Consider the following 17708-nt stretch of genomic DNA (forward strand, 5'->3'; position numbering starts at 1 on the left):
AAAATTGCTGAGTGCAAAGTTAAACAACAAACAAAAAGCAGTAACTTTTAATCTCTAGTAACAGTAGATATTTCGCATGTATTTGTGTTTATTTTTGCCTCTGTACATATTGTACATATGTAGTTGTAAATAGTATCTGTTTAATTTTTCCAGGCGGTTTGTCCAACAGTTACATTCACTTAAGTAATCTTAAGTGTTAGGTTACATTATCCAAATAGGTCAAAGCACCATAAAGCACGTCAAGGATCTAAAAGATAAAAAATACCCCATCATGATTTTAAAAGTTCAGCCTCTCTGTGTATCAGGCACAAATGAATGCTTACATAATAGTGAAATTATATCCTGTTACAAAATGCAGCATTGACATATCTGGAAAACGTTGCTGGAAGTTGACGTCTTCTCAAGAGATCAAAGCATCATAAACCATTAGGGTGTCCATAGGACGAAAACACCGCCCATCGAGTACCAAAGCTACTTCTGACAGACAAAGTGGATTTCCTTCTCATCAGTGGGACTTGCAGACTCGTTTATGATGGTGAAACCAGCTTTGGCAACCATCTCTCTTGCCAAAGGTGCACCCCATGTTGCCCCAAGCGCTGCAGAGTCAGGCTGGCGGAAGCCCTCCGGGATGCACAAAATTGTGCTTGCCGAGTAGTAGAACATAGATGTCCCATTTGCAATGTTACCAATAATTCCTCCCTCAAGTCCAACCTCAATCAATCTGAAAATACCTCCTGGTTTCAGACACCGATAGATCTGGTTTAAAGCTTGCTGGGGATAGGCAAAGGAATAGGGAATGACAAAGCGGGTGAGTATCCAGTCAAACCTCTCGTTGTATTTTTCAGATATGTTTTCAATATTATCAGTGCTATAGGTGATATTCTGAATGCCACGGCTATTTGCATCTGCTCTGGCTTCTTCTAGTGGCTTGCTTGCTACGTCCGAACCAAGGAAGGTGCTGTTCTTGAATCGAGAGGCTAATTTGTTTACCAAGGCTCCTGTTGCGCAGCCCAATTCCGCAACTTTGATCTCTGATTCTGTAATTGAAAAACATAATAAAGTCAAGATTAATTAGACACCTGGAAATTCTTGTGGCTAGAATCTCACGTTTGAAAACCAATATCAAAGCCACTTCTTCAATCACGTATAGTGGAGTAGTATCAATATTAAACTGTTACATTTCATGCATCATTTTCATGCCTATACACATTTGGTTTCCCATGCACAGTGAATACACTACCGACGAAAAGCATAGGAACTTTTTACCTTGTAGCTGTCGTTTTGGTGTACAGTCACTTTGCGGATACGTTGTATCTTAACGCAACATCCAAGTCCAATCCAATTGTACATCGAGAACAGCACATAGTTCACGAGCACATAGAAGAAGCACATAGAAGAAAGAGTAAGTCGAGTTTTGGGTAGCGGCTCGATACTGGAAGGGTCGGTTGAGGCTTGTCATGGTAATTTCTCGACTATGGGACAACTAAGGCGCGGGTTGGATGGCAATAAGACGTTCAAAGGGCAAAACGAGACACCTTGACAATGCCATTGCATTTCGCAACAGATTAAGACATGTTCCAGTTAGCAATAGAGAATTCTAAATAATAACAGGAAGATGAATTTGAACATCTAATGAAATAGAAACGAATAAACCCTTTCAATATCCATAAGAAATCTCTGATTCGATTGTATGATTCTGACTAAATCATGAGTATGTGGGATTTTTTATACCGCATTCAGCAGTATTACAGCTGCACTGTACACAGTCGGGTCTGCACCAGACAATCCAGTGATTGACAAGATGAGATAGAATTACTACTTATCAAATAGTGATGACACGAGATGTTCGGAAAAGGTAAACGCATCCTGCCCTACCGGTGGCACAAAAGGAGAATATCAACACATGTCAACTGTTCACCGGGAAGAAATCGGGAACGTATGGTACAAGTAAAAGTACGTAATTGCATCGGACATATTTTGTGTAACCGATGCATCAAATTTACCATACCTCTTTTTTAAAGCTTTACGCATGCCTTGAATTTTGTGATCTTGATCGAACAACTTCTGAGCAAGAGTTTCGGTGAAAAGAGTATGCTCGATTGTACCTCAACTTTTATATAAAGGAGACCCGATAAGATGCTGGTTAGAATTAGTAACCCATGTTTATCGTAAGAGGCGACTAACGGGATCGAGTAGTCAGGCTTGCTGACTTGATTGACACATGTCATCGTATCCCAATATATCGATGCTGTTGAGCACTGAGCACTTATCCAGATTCGATTATTTACAGACAGCCGCCATATAGCTGGAATATTGCGTAAAACTTAACTCACTCACTCATATAAAAATGAAAGATGCATATTGGAAATTTGAAATCATACCCTTTGACACAGACTTGCGGAGAGCTGTTTGTTACTCTGTTTTTTTGTGCATACACCTAAATGTGAGGCGGTCTCACTTCTCGCCTAAATTGCATGCTCATGTGGTAGATTAGGTAACTGGCTATTTGATGGTTATTGAACATTAGATAATCGATATACCTAAGTTAATCCTCTTGGCCAAATTGCCTTGATTTCATTTTGTCATCCCGAGCAGAAATTCCGATTCATATGCATCAAGAAACAGATCCTCAAGCAGGGGAGCACAATTGTTGCTCATGGGGATGCCTACTTCTTGCCTAATCCGTTTATAAAAATATCATCAATGAGGAAGCCCAGCATTTCGAATATTGTTTTCTCTATAAATTGCCCTGAACCTCTGAAGGTAGATGCTGTATTCTGGGATGGTAATATAATTTTGGAAGTAACCTCCCTTGGCCCAGTTGTTGCCGGAAGGGTGTGAATCTTGAGCAGCATACAGCAGTTCCAGAGAAAAGTCCATCACATCCAGTTGTTTTACTGGAACCATTGTTTAGCTTTCCACTCAGATTTGTGTGTGTAGCATTGGCACGGGGGTGGTTTATGGCATAGCTCTTACTACTTTATTTATAACTTTACAGCTTATCTGGCATCCTAAGTTTGTATTCATCTTTTGAAGCCCAGATTCTTGGTTGTTTTGTGCAACATGATTTAGATGTTTATTACTCGGGTATGTATCTTCCAATAGCACGTAGGTATATATTCACAACGTTTATTTACAAATGGCCCATGGTTTAAGTAATGAAGATTTCCCTTAACTTTGTTAGGAGGGATAACGGGATACAACGTTGAAAATCAAATATTTTGACATAACTGAACTCAGTCCTTTACTGAGATTGTAACAAATCAAGCAAATCATTTGAATGGGGATGGAATGGGGACGGTATACCATGGCAACAACCCTTGATCATTTCTTATTGTGAGTGGTGTTTGAATAGCAAGCAATAAGTGCCAGAAATTTTGAACTGCGAAATGACACAGCCACACCACACAGGGCTCATGATGTTTGTCGTCCCCCTTTTTGGTTGTCCTTAGCATTTAGAAAATAGGCATGGAACACCAGAGTATAGATCATTGTGCGAAGATAGTCAGGTTCCAATACTGTGTTCAAACATCTCCAGTGGCTCTGTAATATTTAAACTATGCAAACACTATCTTGTAATTATTATCTAAAATGGCTGTGGAATAGCTTCCAGTACTTCAGTTCTTCTATTCCAATTACCCACTTAACTTTGGCACTACCTCAGGCATGGCAGGCAGAATGTCCGTATCAATCATATCTTTCTTGGCTGTGACCAACATGTCTTCCAGTATGCTACACATCCCAGGGCTTTCACCGTAGACCATTCCTGTTAATAGGAATATGTGAGATAAGAAATACATGTTAACACCAACGTGACTTCGCTTCAGATATACCTAACTACTTCGTTTTTGTCCGATGTACACACAGACGCACGCACGCACTCATTAACGCATGCGCGCAAAGAGAAATTGTGCACAGATCTCTTTAATTATATGCGACTATACGTTTTCTATAATCGTAAGTAATATGTAACAGGAGAGTACGTTGTACGATTAAGACTAAATCTTCGGCATGATTTTGTGATTATCGTCAAATAGGTGTTGTTGTTGTTTTTGTTTAACGCCAGTCCATGTAAATAGAACACTGCAAAAGTTGTCAGGTTTCATCTCTCAGTGTCATAGGCAGAGGGTTTTTTGTCACTCTGAATCTTTTTTTGCGACATATACTCTTAAACGAAAGTAGAGGAACCTGAACTTTCAATTTGGATAGGAAGTATAAGCGTTAACAAACTTTTCAAACTATCAGACATCTTATGAACGCACCGCCATTTCTCTTTATCACCACCCCTAGACAGATAAACGATGGGGACCCGTGAAGATCCGGTTTAGAATTGATCTTCAGTAACCCATGTTTGCCGTAAGAGGTGACTAACTGGATCGTGTTCTCAGGCTTGCTGACTTGGATGACACACGTCATCGTATCCCAATTGTGTAGATCGATGTTCATGCTGTTGATCATTGGATTGTCTGGTCGAGACTCGATTATTTACAGACCGCCACCATACAGCTGGACTTTTGCTGGGTGCGACGTAAAACTAAACTCCCTCACAAACAAACTATGGGATGCACGTACACAACGCAGTAGTCCCATACACGTGCATGGGGTGTCATTCTTGATTTTGATGGTTTTCAAGAAGGTCGATAAATCTGGTCCATTAATTTTGACAATCAACATGCATCACACAGTTAGTGTGTTTGATAGTGTTTGATTCTAGCCGTTTTTTTTTTTTTTTTTTTTTTCTTTTTGGGGGGAAGTGAGGGTGTGTGGTTTAAATGAAAATCGTATACACCATTCATCTTTCTAGAGCGATTACTGTACAAACAACTATGGTCATAAGGAAGTGCAGGTGCACCCTTAAAAACATTCATTTTTAATTGTCTCTGATATGTTTCCCAATGTTTTTAATCGTAAATTAAAATTGAAGTTCCTTTTTTAAGAGTATGTTGTACAGTTGTATTGGACCCAAAACACGTTTTGTATCTGCCGAACTACCGCCAGATTATTATATAATGGTATTTTGAAAGCATGAAATTAGTGATGATTACGAAGGAATTTGAGTTTTGTTCATGAAGTTTAATCAATTTCACATGATGAATGAATTTGAATCAGTTCATATGCTTGAGTCCTTCAGTTAGGCAGGAAATTAGCCATATCAGACTATTCATAGGATGATCGCTTGATACTCTTCTTCCAGACAATGTTTCTCGATTGGAAACTTACAGGTAACTTCGTTTCATTCCCCATATTCAGGCTTAACTGGCTTACTACTTATGTTATGAAATGGAAACGCACTTAATTTTCAGCGCATCGTACAGATGAAATTATTATGACATGTGAAAATGCCATGACCTTACCACCAGGGTTCCGTTGTTGGGTACAATCCTTGACATTGTTATATCTCATACCCAACTGTGGCATATATCTGGAAAATACCGACACTGTCACTAATGTTTGTTTGTGATCCTCTGGGAACATGGAACTTGGTGCACGAGTCACCCACGCTGATGACCTCACCGACAGCCAAGGCACCTAGGATCTCACGGACATACCTGTGGAAATAATAAATATAATAAGAACATTTATTTAATGCAAGGATGTGTGTGTGTGCGTGCGTGCGTGCGTGCGTGTGTGCGTGTGTGTGTGCGTGTGTGCGTGCCCTTCTCATTGGTGTAGAGTCACGTCCTTTTGTCCCTATGCACACTTTCTGGCCCTTATATAACAGAAATTGATTGAGATGGGTCCAGTCTATCGATGTGCCTATCAATGTTGTTGTTAGTTTGTCACCGCGTCTTATTCAGTTATTCAGTGTGGAACAGTGTTGTTATTGCAATGCGTTGTTGCTTGATATACCCAATAAAGGGCAGCAGTGTGCTTGATTTTTGTACAGAATATTGCCATTGTATTTGTTCTGATGCTCTAGTTTGTCTTCCATTGTAATTCCTTTGCAGAAATTTATATTGATTTGTATACTTAGTAATGTTTAGAATACAATTGTTGATTGTATAATGTATAACTTTGTCTTTTACTTTTGCCTTTTGTTATTCTTGGTCTATCAATGTGCCTATCAAATGTTTGAGATGGTTCCAATCCTTCAAAGTGTCTATCAATTTTGTTACTAATTTATCACCTCTTGCTTAAGGCACATACATTGTTATTTCGTATGAAACAGCTGAATGTGTACTGCCGCTCTCTTTTGGCCACTGGACCTGTAAAGAGCCGCTTTAGAACTGATCTTCAGTAACCCATGTTTGTCATAAAATGCGAAAAATCGGATCGGGTGGTCAGGCTCGCTGACTTGGTTGACACATGTCATTGTATCCCAATCGAGTAGATCGACGCTCATGTTGTTTTTCACTGGCTTGTCTGGTCCGCCATATAGTTGTGGCGTAAAACTAAACTCACTCACTCACTCATTTCACCGCTGTTTGCCATTCATTTACAGTGATTTGTCTAAATTGTCAACAGCTGAGGGTATGATGTAAATCCGGCTAGGATCCATGTAGGTAGCGAAAGTACTCTAAGTCCCCATGGTGATCTACCTTCAGTTGTTGGCAACCTATAGCCCATTTTCACATTGTATTGTTCATTTTCATAATATCGTTTTATGATAGCATGCTAGTTTTACTTTAATATATGTGATCTACTGGTAGTTTTACTGTTCTTCGACAACAGACTTTTAATTTCTAATTGTATTTTTAATATAATATTAAATTGTTCTCGTCACGATATGACTGAAATATTGCCGATGTGACGATAAATATTAACTCACTCACTACAGTAATTTGTATTGTTTTGGTAAACTTAGTTAATTTGGAACACAACTGTTAATTCAGAATCAAAATAGTGAAAAGTGACTTTTAGTGATAATGATTCAATTACTTAACAATAGAATCCTAACTACAAAAGGAGATTAACAAGTGGTTTTAATATGTAGATCAAATGGTAGTTTAGTCTGGAATGAAATGATAATTTTGTAAATTATATGTTAAATTATATCACAAACTGAAGAAATGTCGAGCTATGTAGACATACATGCTTGGGATGTATTTTAGTATCAAAAGACAATTCATTTGCAATATTTGACAGGGTTAGTGTCAGGCACCCGAATGTCGGGTGTGTCATGGAATATAATGGGGGTCTTGTTACTTGCAGCTGCCTAAATGTATTGTTGCACCATAGTCAATTTTAACATCAACCGATGGAATCGACACAGATATTACAATAGTTGGGAAAGAGATATTCACTTCATTAGGACTTATTAATGCGAAAATCTGAAGAGAAAAAAAGAGAGAAAGGAGAAAAAGTTTGAGAAGATTTATTTTTGTATTGACGGATCACAAAGGGTTCCCCTGCGCGATGCACAAACGTTTCTTCTAGACAGAACTCAGTCATGTAATGGCGGATCAATAGCGTCTCCATCGCCCTCTTTGACAACGGACAAGCTAGCCATTAAACGTCTTGCGTTTCACATTAACATAAGTCATCGGCAGAGGAGGGACATTTGTGGCCCCACTTTCTATTGCTAGTTTCTGATTTTCAATGGGAAGAGAATGTGTTTCCCTTTGATCGTGCATATTTCTCACTAAACATAACAATCATATTCTACATGTCAAAAAGTAATTCGAACAGGGCAACTGGAGACCAAGACCAATATCTTTATCATTCAACGGAAAGCGTTGATTTCTTCATGAGATCTAGACGTTTCCAGTTCCGTTTCTTCACATAAGTTCTTGTTGGTTGCTTTGTTTAGCTTTCCTCTTCCGTATCTGTGATCGTCTGTGATCTGGCATCCTCCTCCTCCAGCCGTTGCTGTCTCTGACCTTGACTGCGTACAGTAGCTGAAGCAGGAGCCTTTAGCTGATGGCCGTTGAGATTACTGAGAGTGCGGCTTTCGTCATCACCCCCACTGTCCTCATCTGTTTCGTCACTAACAGGTTGTGGTTCGATGAAGCCTGCTCAAAGGTGTTATCATCCTCCACTAGAGACCACAAGTGTTCGTCTTTGACCGACTGGCATCATACACTCATTCAAACGCTCATTCATTTATTTGGATAACAAAATGAGAATGACAATACTTTCAAAATTACTTAACCCCCAACCCTAATGATGACCCCATCACTCTCATCAGTCACCTCAATGCCGAACACCCTCGCATGCAGTTCACCATGGGGGTCGAAACGGACCAACCACCCTTCCTGGACTCACAAAAGAAGACAACAAACTCCGGATCAGTGTGTAACCTAAGCCCATCCATACTGAACAGTATCTTCACCATTCACCAAACCATCCCCGACACGTCAAGAGAGGCATAATGGCCACCCATGCAGGATGTGCCCCAAACATCTGTTCCACACCTGAACAACTAACGCAACAAACGCGATCAGGTGGCTCGCTGCCTTGGTTGATACATGTCATCGTATCTCAGTTGCGTAGATAGATGCTCATGGTGTCAATTACTGGACTGTCTGGTCCAAACTCGATTACTTACAGACCGTCGTGAGAAAGCTGGAAAATAGCTGAGTGCAAAGTTGCAAAACAAACAAAAACCAGTAACATTTAATCTCCAGTAACAATAGACATATCGCATGTATTTGTGTTTATTTTTGCCTCTGTACATATTGTACATATGTAGTATCTGTTTAATTTTTCCAGGCGGTTTGTCCAACAGTTACATTCCCTTAAGTAATCTTAAGTATTAAACTACATTCTCCAAATAGGTCAAAGCACCATAAAGCACGCCAAGGGTATCTAAAGGATGAAAACACCCCATCATAGTTTTAAAACGTTCAGCCTCTCTGTGTATCAGGTAGAATGTTAATGCTTACATGATAGTGAAATTATATCCTGTTATGAAATGCAGCATCGACATATCCGGAAACCATTGCTGGAACTCGACTTCTTCTAAATAGCTCAAAGCATTATACATGCACGTCAAGGTTTCCATACGATGGAAACACCACCCATCGTGTACCAAAGCTACTTCTGACAGACAAAGTGGATCTCCATCTCATCAGTGCGACTCGCAAACTCGTTTATGATGGTGAAACCAGCTTTGGCAACCATCTCTCTTGCCAAAGGTGCACCCCATGTTGCCCCAAGCGCTGCAGAGTCAGGCTGGCGGAAGCTCTCCGGGATGCACAAAAATGTGCTTGCCGAGTAGTAGAACATAGATATCCCATTTGCAATGTTACCAATAATTCCTCCCTCTATTCCGATGTCAATCATGCTGAAAATACCTCCTGGTTTCAGACACCGGTAGATCTGGTTTAAAGCTTGCTGGGGATAGGCAAGGTCGTGAATGACAAAGCGGGTAAGTATCCAGTCAAAACTCTCGTTGTATGTTTCAGATATGTTTTCAATATTGTCAATACTATAGGTGATATTCTGAATGCCACGGCTATTTGCATCTGCTCTGGCTTCTTCTAGTGGCTTGCTTGCTACGTCCGAACCGATGAAGGTGCTGTTCTTGAATCGAGAGGCTAATTTGTTTATAATGACTCCTGTTGCGCAGCCCAATTCCGCAACTTTGATCCCAGATTCTGTAATTGAAAAACATAATAAAGTCAAGGTTAATTAGACACCTGGACATTCTTCTGACTAGAATCTCACGTTTGAAAACCAATATCAACGCCACTTCTTCAATCACGTATAGTGGAGTAGTATCAGTATTAAACTGTTACATTTCATGCATCATTTTCATGCCTATACACATTTGGTTTCCATTGTACAGTGAATACACTACCGACGAAAAGCGTAGGAACATGTTTTCCTTGTAGCTGTCGTTTTGGTGTACAGTCACTTTGCGGATACGTTCCATCTTAACGCAATATCCAAGTCCAATCCAATTGTACATCGAGAACAGCACATAGTTCACGAGCACATAGAAGAAGCACATAGAAGAAGAGTCAGTCGAATTCTGGGTAGCGGCTCGATACTGGAAGGGTCGGTTGAGGCTTGTAATGGTAATTTCTCGACTGTGCAAGTTCATGTGGTAGATCAGGGAACTGGCTATTTGATGGTTATTGAACATTAGATAATCGATATACCTAAGTTAATCCTCTTGGCCAAATTGCCTTGATTTCATTTTGCCAACACGAGCAGAACTTCCGATTCATATGCACCAAGAATCCGATCCTCAAGCAGGAGAGCACAATTGTTGCTCATGGGGATGCCTACTTCTTGCCTAATCCGTTTACAAAAATATCATCAATGAGAAAGTCCAGCATTTCGAATATTGTTTTCTCTATAAATTGCCCTGAACCTCTGAAGGTAGATGGTGTATTCTGGGATGGTAAAATAATTTTTGGAGTAACCTCCCTTGGCCCAGTTGTAGCTGGTAGTGTGTGAGTCTTGAGCAGCATACAGCAGTTCCAGAGAAAAACCGATCACATCCAGTAGTTTTACTGGAACCATTGTTTAGCTTTCCACTCAGGTTTGTGTGTGTAGCTTTGGCACGGAGGTGGTGTATGGCATACCACGTACTACTTTATTTGTAACTTTACAGCTTATCTGGCATCCTAAGTTTGTATTCATCTTTTGAAGCCCAGATTCTTGGTTGTTTTTTGCAACATGATTTAGATGATTACTCGGGTATGTATCTTCCAGTAGAACGTAGGTATATATTCACAACGTTTATTTACAAATCGCCCTGGTTCAAGGAATGGAGATTTAAGTTTGTTAGGAGGGATAACGGGATACAACGTTGAAAATCAAATATTTTGACATAACTGAACTCAGTCCTTTACTGAGATTGTACCAAATCAAGCAAATCATTTGAATGGGGATGGAATGGGGACGGTATACCATGGCAACAATCCTTGATCATTTCTTATTGTGAGTGGTGTTTGAATAGCAAGCAATAAGTGCCAGAAATTTTTAACTGCGAAATAACAGAGCCACACCACACAGGGCTCATGTTTATCGTCCCCCTTTTTGGTTGTCCTTAGCATTTAGAAAATAGGCATGGAACACCAAAGTATAGATCATTGTGCGAAGATAGTAAGGTTCAAATACTGTGTTCAAACATCTCCAGTGGCTCTGTAATATTTAAACTATTCACACAGTATCATGTAATTGTTATCTAAAATGGCTGTGGAATCGCTTCCAGTACTTCAGTTCTTCTATTCCATTTACCCACCTAACTTCGGCACTATCTGAGGCATGGCAGGCAGGATGTCCGTATCAATCATATCTTTCTTGACTATAACCAACATGTCCTCCAGTATGCTAAACAGCACAGGGCTTTCACTGTAGACCATTCCTGTAAATAGGAATATGTGAGATAAGAAATACATGTTAACACCAACGCGACTTCGCTTCAGATATACCTAACTACTTCGTTTTTGCCCGACGTACACACAGACGCATGCACGCACTCACTAACACATGCGTGCAAAAATAAATTGTCCACAGATCTCTTTAATTAAATGCGACTATACGTTTTCTATAATCAGTAGTAATATCTAATAGGAGAGTCTGTTGTACGATTAAGACTAAATCTTCGGCATAATTTAGTAATTATCATCAAATAGGTGTTATTGTTTTTTGTTTAACGCCAGTCCATGTAAATAGATCACTGCAAATGTTGTCAGGTTTCATCTCTCAGTAATAGACAGAGGTTTTTTGTCACTCTGAATCTTTTTTTGCGACATATACTCTTAAACGAAAGTAGAGGAACCTGAACTTTCAATTTGGATAGGAAGTATAAGCGTTAACAAACTTTTCAAACTATCAGACATCTTATGAACGAACCGCTATTTCTCTTTATCACCACCCCTAGACACAAACCATGGGGACCCGAGAAGATCCGAGTTGGAATTGATCTTCAGTAACCCATGTTTGCCGTAAGAGATGACTAACTGGATCGGATTATTCATAGTAAGATCGCACATAATTTTCAGCTCATCATATAGAGGAAATTATTATGGCATGTGAAAATGTCATGACCTTACCAGCAGGGTTCCGTTGTTGGGTACAATCCTTGACATTGTTATATCTCATACCCAACAGTGGCATATATCTGGAAAATACCGACACTGTCACTAATGTTTGTTTGTGATCCTCTGGAACATGGAACTTGGTGGACGAGTCATCCACGCTGATGACCTCTCCGACAGCCAAGGCACCTAGGATCTCACGGACATACCTGTGGAAAAAATAAATATAATTAGAACATTTATTTAATGCAAGGATGCGTGTGTGCGTGCGTGCGTGCGTGTGTGTGCCCTTCTCACTGGTGTAGAGTCACGTCCTTTTGTCCCTATGCACACTTTCTGGCCCTTATACAACATAAAATGTATGAGATGGGGCCAATCTATCGATGTGCCAATCAAATGTGAGATGGATCCAACCGTTCAATGTGTCTATTAATGTTATTTTGTCACCCCTTCTTCACTGCATGTGCAAAACAGAAAATGATTGAGAGGGGTTCAATCTATCGATGTGCCTGTCAGTGTTGTTGTTAGTTTGCCACCGCGTCTTCAAGACATGTGGCAGTGTTATTCAGTGTGAAACAGTGTTATTATTGCAGTGAGTGAGTGAGTGAGTTGAGTTTTACGCCGCTTTAAGCAATGTTCCAGCACTATCACGACGGGGAACACCAGAAATGGGCTTCACACATTGTGCCCATGTGGGGATTCGAACCCGGGTCTTCGGCGTGACGAGCCGACGCTTTAACCATTAGGTTACCCCCACCGCCCCTGTTATTGCAGTGCGTCGTTGCTTGTTAGATCAAGTAAAGGGCAGGAATGTGCTTGACTTTGTGTACAGAATATTGCCATTGCATTTGTTCTGATGCTCTGTTTTGTCTTCCATTGAAATTCCTTTGCAGAAATTTGTATTGATTTGTATACTTAGTTTTGTCTAAATTGTCAACAGCTGAGGGTATGATGTAAATCCAGCTAGGGTCCATGCAGGTATCAAAAGTACTGTAAGTCCCAATGGTCTCTAGCATGGTGATCTACCTTCAGTTGTTGGCAACCTATAGCCCATTTTTATATTGTATTGTTCTATTTCATAATATCGTTTTATGATAGCATGCTAGTTTTACTTTAATGTCTGTGATCTACTAGTAGTTTTACTGTTCTTCGACAACAGACTTTTAATTTCTAATTGTATTTATAATATAATAATATATTGTTCTCGTCACGATATGACTGAAATATTGCCGATGTGACGATAAATATTAACTCACTCACTGGCTTCCAGCAGCATCTCTACCACGCCCAGGTCCCACGCCATTGACAAGCATAACATGACGCCACTGGCACCAACATGGTGCATCATCTTCTTTTGGTAATCCGACATCGTTGCGGAGATATGTGTGGAATCTGGCTGATATATCCGATTGTATGAATCTCAAGAAGAATTTTCCATAAAATAGGCCAATTTGAAATCAGGCATCTTAATTATAGATCACAGGCTGGAACCTCATATAAATATGTGAGAAACGACTAAATTCAATAGAGTAATAGTACCTCCTACATACACATACCTCCGGAGTCTCATTAATGGTGGGCGAGCTGGCTAAGGCGCCAGGCTAGTGATGCAGCGAGCTTGAGGTGTCGGGATCGAGCCCACCTGTGACCGGGTGTAAAACCCTGGGAGTCAACTTTGTGTGCAGTCTCTTTGAGTGTTGTCACAACCCCAAGTGTACAGTATACATCCCTGTTCACTTAAAAAGAACCCACGAATCCCCTGGTATATGACCAGATGGTGGCCACATGAATACGTGCAAACACCTAGTTGTGGGTACATCAACGTGCAGAAAAACTTGGACAAAGTACTGTGACTATGTGTCCCACTCTACCCAGCTGTGAATGGGTACCTCGTAAGGATGGGAAAGCCACATTAACTCGGTGCGCCTAGTGGCTGCAAGAGTTGTATGATCCCCAGGGAGTTGAGATTGAAAATACGATGTGCCGTTGAGATTGACATCCAATGATCGAGGGTACAAATACCAGCGCCTTGAGCATGTACTAGTGCGTGGATATGAGCGCTATGTAAATATCCTACCAAAACCATTATTAATGTCTCTCTATCATGACAGGCACAGTCATAAAACTATATCAGCGTCCTATTGCTGTATATACGATACCGATCAGCGTGTTTCAAACTGATTCGGCAACCTAAGAGTTAATCCCCGACACGTTTATTCCACTGTCTCACTTTTCTAAACGATGAATAGAATATTTGAAAAGTTGAATAGGTACCCAAATGTGAGATATAGGGAATAGGTACGCGAGGTGAACAGAGGTTTATCGTCAATTTAAAGATACTTATTATTAAATCATGCTTGAGTAAAGTTGACAATGTGCCCGTATATGAGGCGAAGTGAAAGAGGTTTATCGTCAAGTTAAAGATTATCATACTTACAGAGCGACGTTCACTGTGTAAATTAGGGTGGAGATTGCAAGCCCACGCAACTGTTTTGGACTTTGGACATACAGCCTCACGTTCCGGCTGTCAGGTGGAGTCAATGTCATGGTTGTAACCTTGGAAACAACCTTGTATTGTGGAGGCGCCTACAATGTCACATTGTCCACGTTTCACTATGTCATTGTCAGGTAGAGTGGAAGGACACACCGTGTAGTAAGGCAGGAGACGATCACGTTTGTAGAGGCACAATCAAAGACACGCGCCTACATTTTTATGGTGAGGGAGAGAGTTTAATTTTACGCCGCACTCAGCAATCTTCCAGCTATATGGCGGCGATATTCTTATGGAGTGATGGAGAAAATAATTTCTTTTCGTTACATGTTTAATGCAAATGAGGACACTAATTCCCTGTGCTCAAAACAGCAACATCGTGAACATAATGGTGACCCATGATTGTCAACATTATCTGGTGGTCAGACTCGTTGATTTGGCTGATTCATGTCATCGCATCCAATTTGCTCAGATCGATGCTCAACAGGTCAATCAGACGATTGTCTGGCCCATACGCCACTATTTACAGGCTGCCGTCATACAACTAAATATTGCAGAGCTGGCGTCGCTGGACATCCAGCTGCGCTCCCTCAACAGTTTGCTTGTTTTAAACATATTTCATTCGAAAATGAAATGGATTGGGCACAGTTTGCCTACGGTTCTGCCACTAATTGTTACCAGCACAGGAAGCGTTAATGTGGCATTCTTGTGTGGATTCCGTCAGTGCTCTCCGTGGTGTAGTGGTTAGAGCGTCCGCCCGCGTCATACCAAAAGACGTTAAAATATGGTACTTGTTGGTCCCTGCCTGGCGCTCGGCATTTATGGGTACAACAAGGACTGGTCGGCTCGGAGTCAGTATAATGTGTCTGAGTGGGGTATTCATGCTTCACTGCGGCATGGTATCTCAGTGGGCTAGCACTATAAAACCAGCTTCAGTCCTGACGAGTACAAGCAGCCGCACATACACATACACACGCATGCACGTCATCATATGAGCGAAATATTCTCAAGCACGACGTTAAACCCAATTTCACTTCCGTCAGTGCTGAAGATCCGGGTTACAATTGGTCTTCAGAAACGGATGCTTGTCGTGAGAGGCGACTAACGCGATTTAGTGGTCAGACTCGCTGACTTGGTTGACGCATGTCATCGTATCCCAACTGCGTAGATCGATGTTCATGCTGTTGATCACTAGATTGTTTGGTCCAGACTGGATTATTTACAGACCGCCGCTATATAGCTGCAATATTGCTGAGTGCGGCGTTAAACAACAACCAAACTAAACGTCAATGCAACAACCGAATATGATTGTCTTGTTACTTGACGACCGGCACCTGGCAAGTCATCGGTGTGGATAGCGTCTCTAAAGGTGGAGATGATCTGGAAACATTCCCATCGCACTTAGACACTGGTAAGCCGAAAGGTCTGACACTGCGTAACTATTGGTTACTGTTAAACAAAACTGTTTTCATGAGCACCTGGTTTCTTAACAACCAACAAATGCTATTCCCATTAAAAACGTACATGTGTGAGTATCATGCTCCCTTCAAACCACAGAGTGCAGATGTCTTCATGAATATTTATTATGCAAATGTGATTAATGTCAAAATATTATTTTCTCTATACATATGGGATCACACGTTTGAATGAAGTGCAAATTACAGTACGTTTCGGAATTCAAACACACAATCTCAGACTGAAATTGTCAAACGCACTGGGCCACCGAGGTTTCAAGAAATTAAACATCAACTGGTATTCCAGTTCACATGTTGTGAATGACTTTTCTGTGCCTAGTTATTTTCACGTCATGTAATGGGGCTACTGAAGCTAGAACTAATTGCATATTTCATTAACTCAATAACAGTACGAGTTAAATAATGGTCAACATAGGTTCATAAGGCCGTAATATTTGCTTGTCATACATGAAAATATACAATAAGGGTTGATTAAATCCCAGCCTGTATGAACAAAACTTTATTCAGTGAGGTTGTATAAGATCAACCTACATTTAAATTGCAAGTCATCGTATGTTTGTGTAACATAGATTTATCGACGTACTGTACCCTGCGCGGTCACTTAACATTCTCGAAGCGCTTACGATATCGTTTCTCTGTTGATTTATTTAGCTCAGTACACGCTGTAATCTATGCACATCCGTTATGAAATAGAGACACAAAAGATAAACATTACTGCGTGTGACACTAAATGCACTTTGCAAACAGTTTGACAGACCGCAAGCCGAGTGATTGTCAAGTAACCATCTGATAATAATGTCTTTCAGTGGCATTTAGAAGTTGTACATTGATGTCCAAGATATTTTTTATGGATTAAACTTCTTTTTTAATTTCTCTCACAACGTTTCGAGACCATTCCAGGTCCCTTCATCAGGTGAACTGGCAGTTAGGACTATGACGTCGTCACTATGACGTCATTACTGAGTTATGACGTCACAATGCAAGTGACATCACAGTACACTAGGGAGAGTACTGTATAAGTGAGTTAGTTACATAATGATGAAATTCATGCTAAATAATAGAGTTGAAAGTTGAATTGTCAATACACAACAACTGACGTCGTCACTATGACGTCATTGCTGAGTTATGACGTCACAATGCAAGTGACATCACAGTACACTAGGGGAGAGTACTGTATAAGTGAGTTCTCGAAGCGCTTACGATATCGTTTCTCTGTTGATTTATTTAGCTCAGTACACGCTGTAATCTATGCACATCCGTTATGAAATAGAGACACAAAAGATAAACATTACTGCGCGTGACACTAAATGCACTTTGCATAATAATTAGCAGTTGTTGTGTATTGACAATTCAACTTTCAACTCTATTATTTAGCATGAATTTCATCATTATGTAACTAACTCACTTATACAGTACTCTCCCTAGTGTACTGTGATGTCACTTGCATTGTGACGTCATAACTCAGTAATGACGTCATAGTGACGACGTCATAGTCCTAACTGCCAGTTCACCTGATGAAGGGACCAGGGTGCCGTTGTACAAAACAACCTTAGTGCTAAGACTACCTTAAGTCTATGTTAAAGTATGGGAGTTACGGTCACCTTAGCGCTAAGATCGCTTTACACAACGGAACCCTGGAATGGTCTCGAAACGTTGTGAGAGAAATTAAAAAAGAAGTTTAATCCATAAAAAATATCTTGGACATCTGATAATAGACATATTTATGCTGCGCAATATTTTCTCCCTGAAACATGCACAAGGAGTTGCACCATTACCCCCGTCAGTGGTTCAGTGTGTACTCGAGAG

The 17708-nt window shown here is 40.4% G+C and overlaps 2 protein-coding genes and 1 long non-coding RNA gene across 3 annotated transcripts; all 3 read right to left on the bottom strand.

Moving 5' to 3' along the window:
* Positions 1-471: 471 nt before the first annotated feature.
* On the bottom strand, positions 472-2907 carry LOC124283740 (uncharacterized S-adenosylmethionine-dependent methyltransferase Rv2258c-like). The gene is made up of 2 exons (XM_046719763.1): positions 2808-2907; positions 472-1037 (listed from the first exon to the last, which is right to left on the bottom strand). The coding sequence occupies exons 1-2, from the start codon at positions 2905-2907 to the stop codon at positions 472-474; spliced, it is 666 nt and encodes a 221-aa protein (XP_046575719.1).
* A 5674-nt stretch (positions 2908-8581) lies between these two features.
* LOC124283741 (uncharacterized S-adenosylmethionine-dependent methyltransferase Rv2258c-like) lies at positions 8582-13239 on the bottom strand. The gene is made up of 4 exons (XM_046719764.1): positions 13193-13239; positions 11952-12145; positions 11138-11260; positions 8582-9539 (listed from the first exon to the last, which is right to left on the bottom strand). The coding sequence occupies exons 1-4, from the start codon at positions 13237-13239 to the stop codon at positions 8977-8979; spliced, it is 927 nt and encodes a 308-aa protein (XP_046575720.1). The 3' UTR covers positions 8582-8976.
* Positions 13240-13288: 49 nt separating this feature from the next.
* LOC124283678 lies at positions 13289-14665 on the bottom strand. The gene is made up of 2 exons (XR_006900380.1): positions 14374-14665; positions 13289-13332 (listed from the first exon to the last, which is right to left on the bottom strand). It is a non-coding gene; the product is annotated as an uncharacterized LOC124283678 (long non-coding RNA).
* Between the last annotated feature and the right edge of the window lie 3043 nt (positions 14666-17708).

Source organism: Haliotis rubra, unplaced genomic scaffold, assembly GCF_003918875.1.
Source record: "Haliotis rubra isolate DU_JTF1 unplaced genomic scaffold, ASM391887v1 Scf32, whole genome shotgun sequence".
In the NCBI taxonomy this organism is placed as follows: domain Eukaryota; kingdom Metazoa; phylum Mollusca; class Gastropoda; order Lepetellida; family Haliotidae; genus Haliotis; species Haliotis rubra.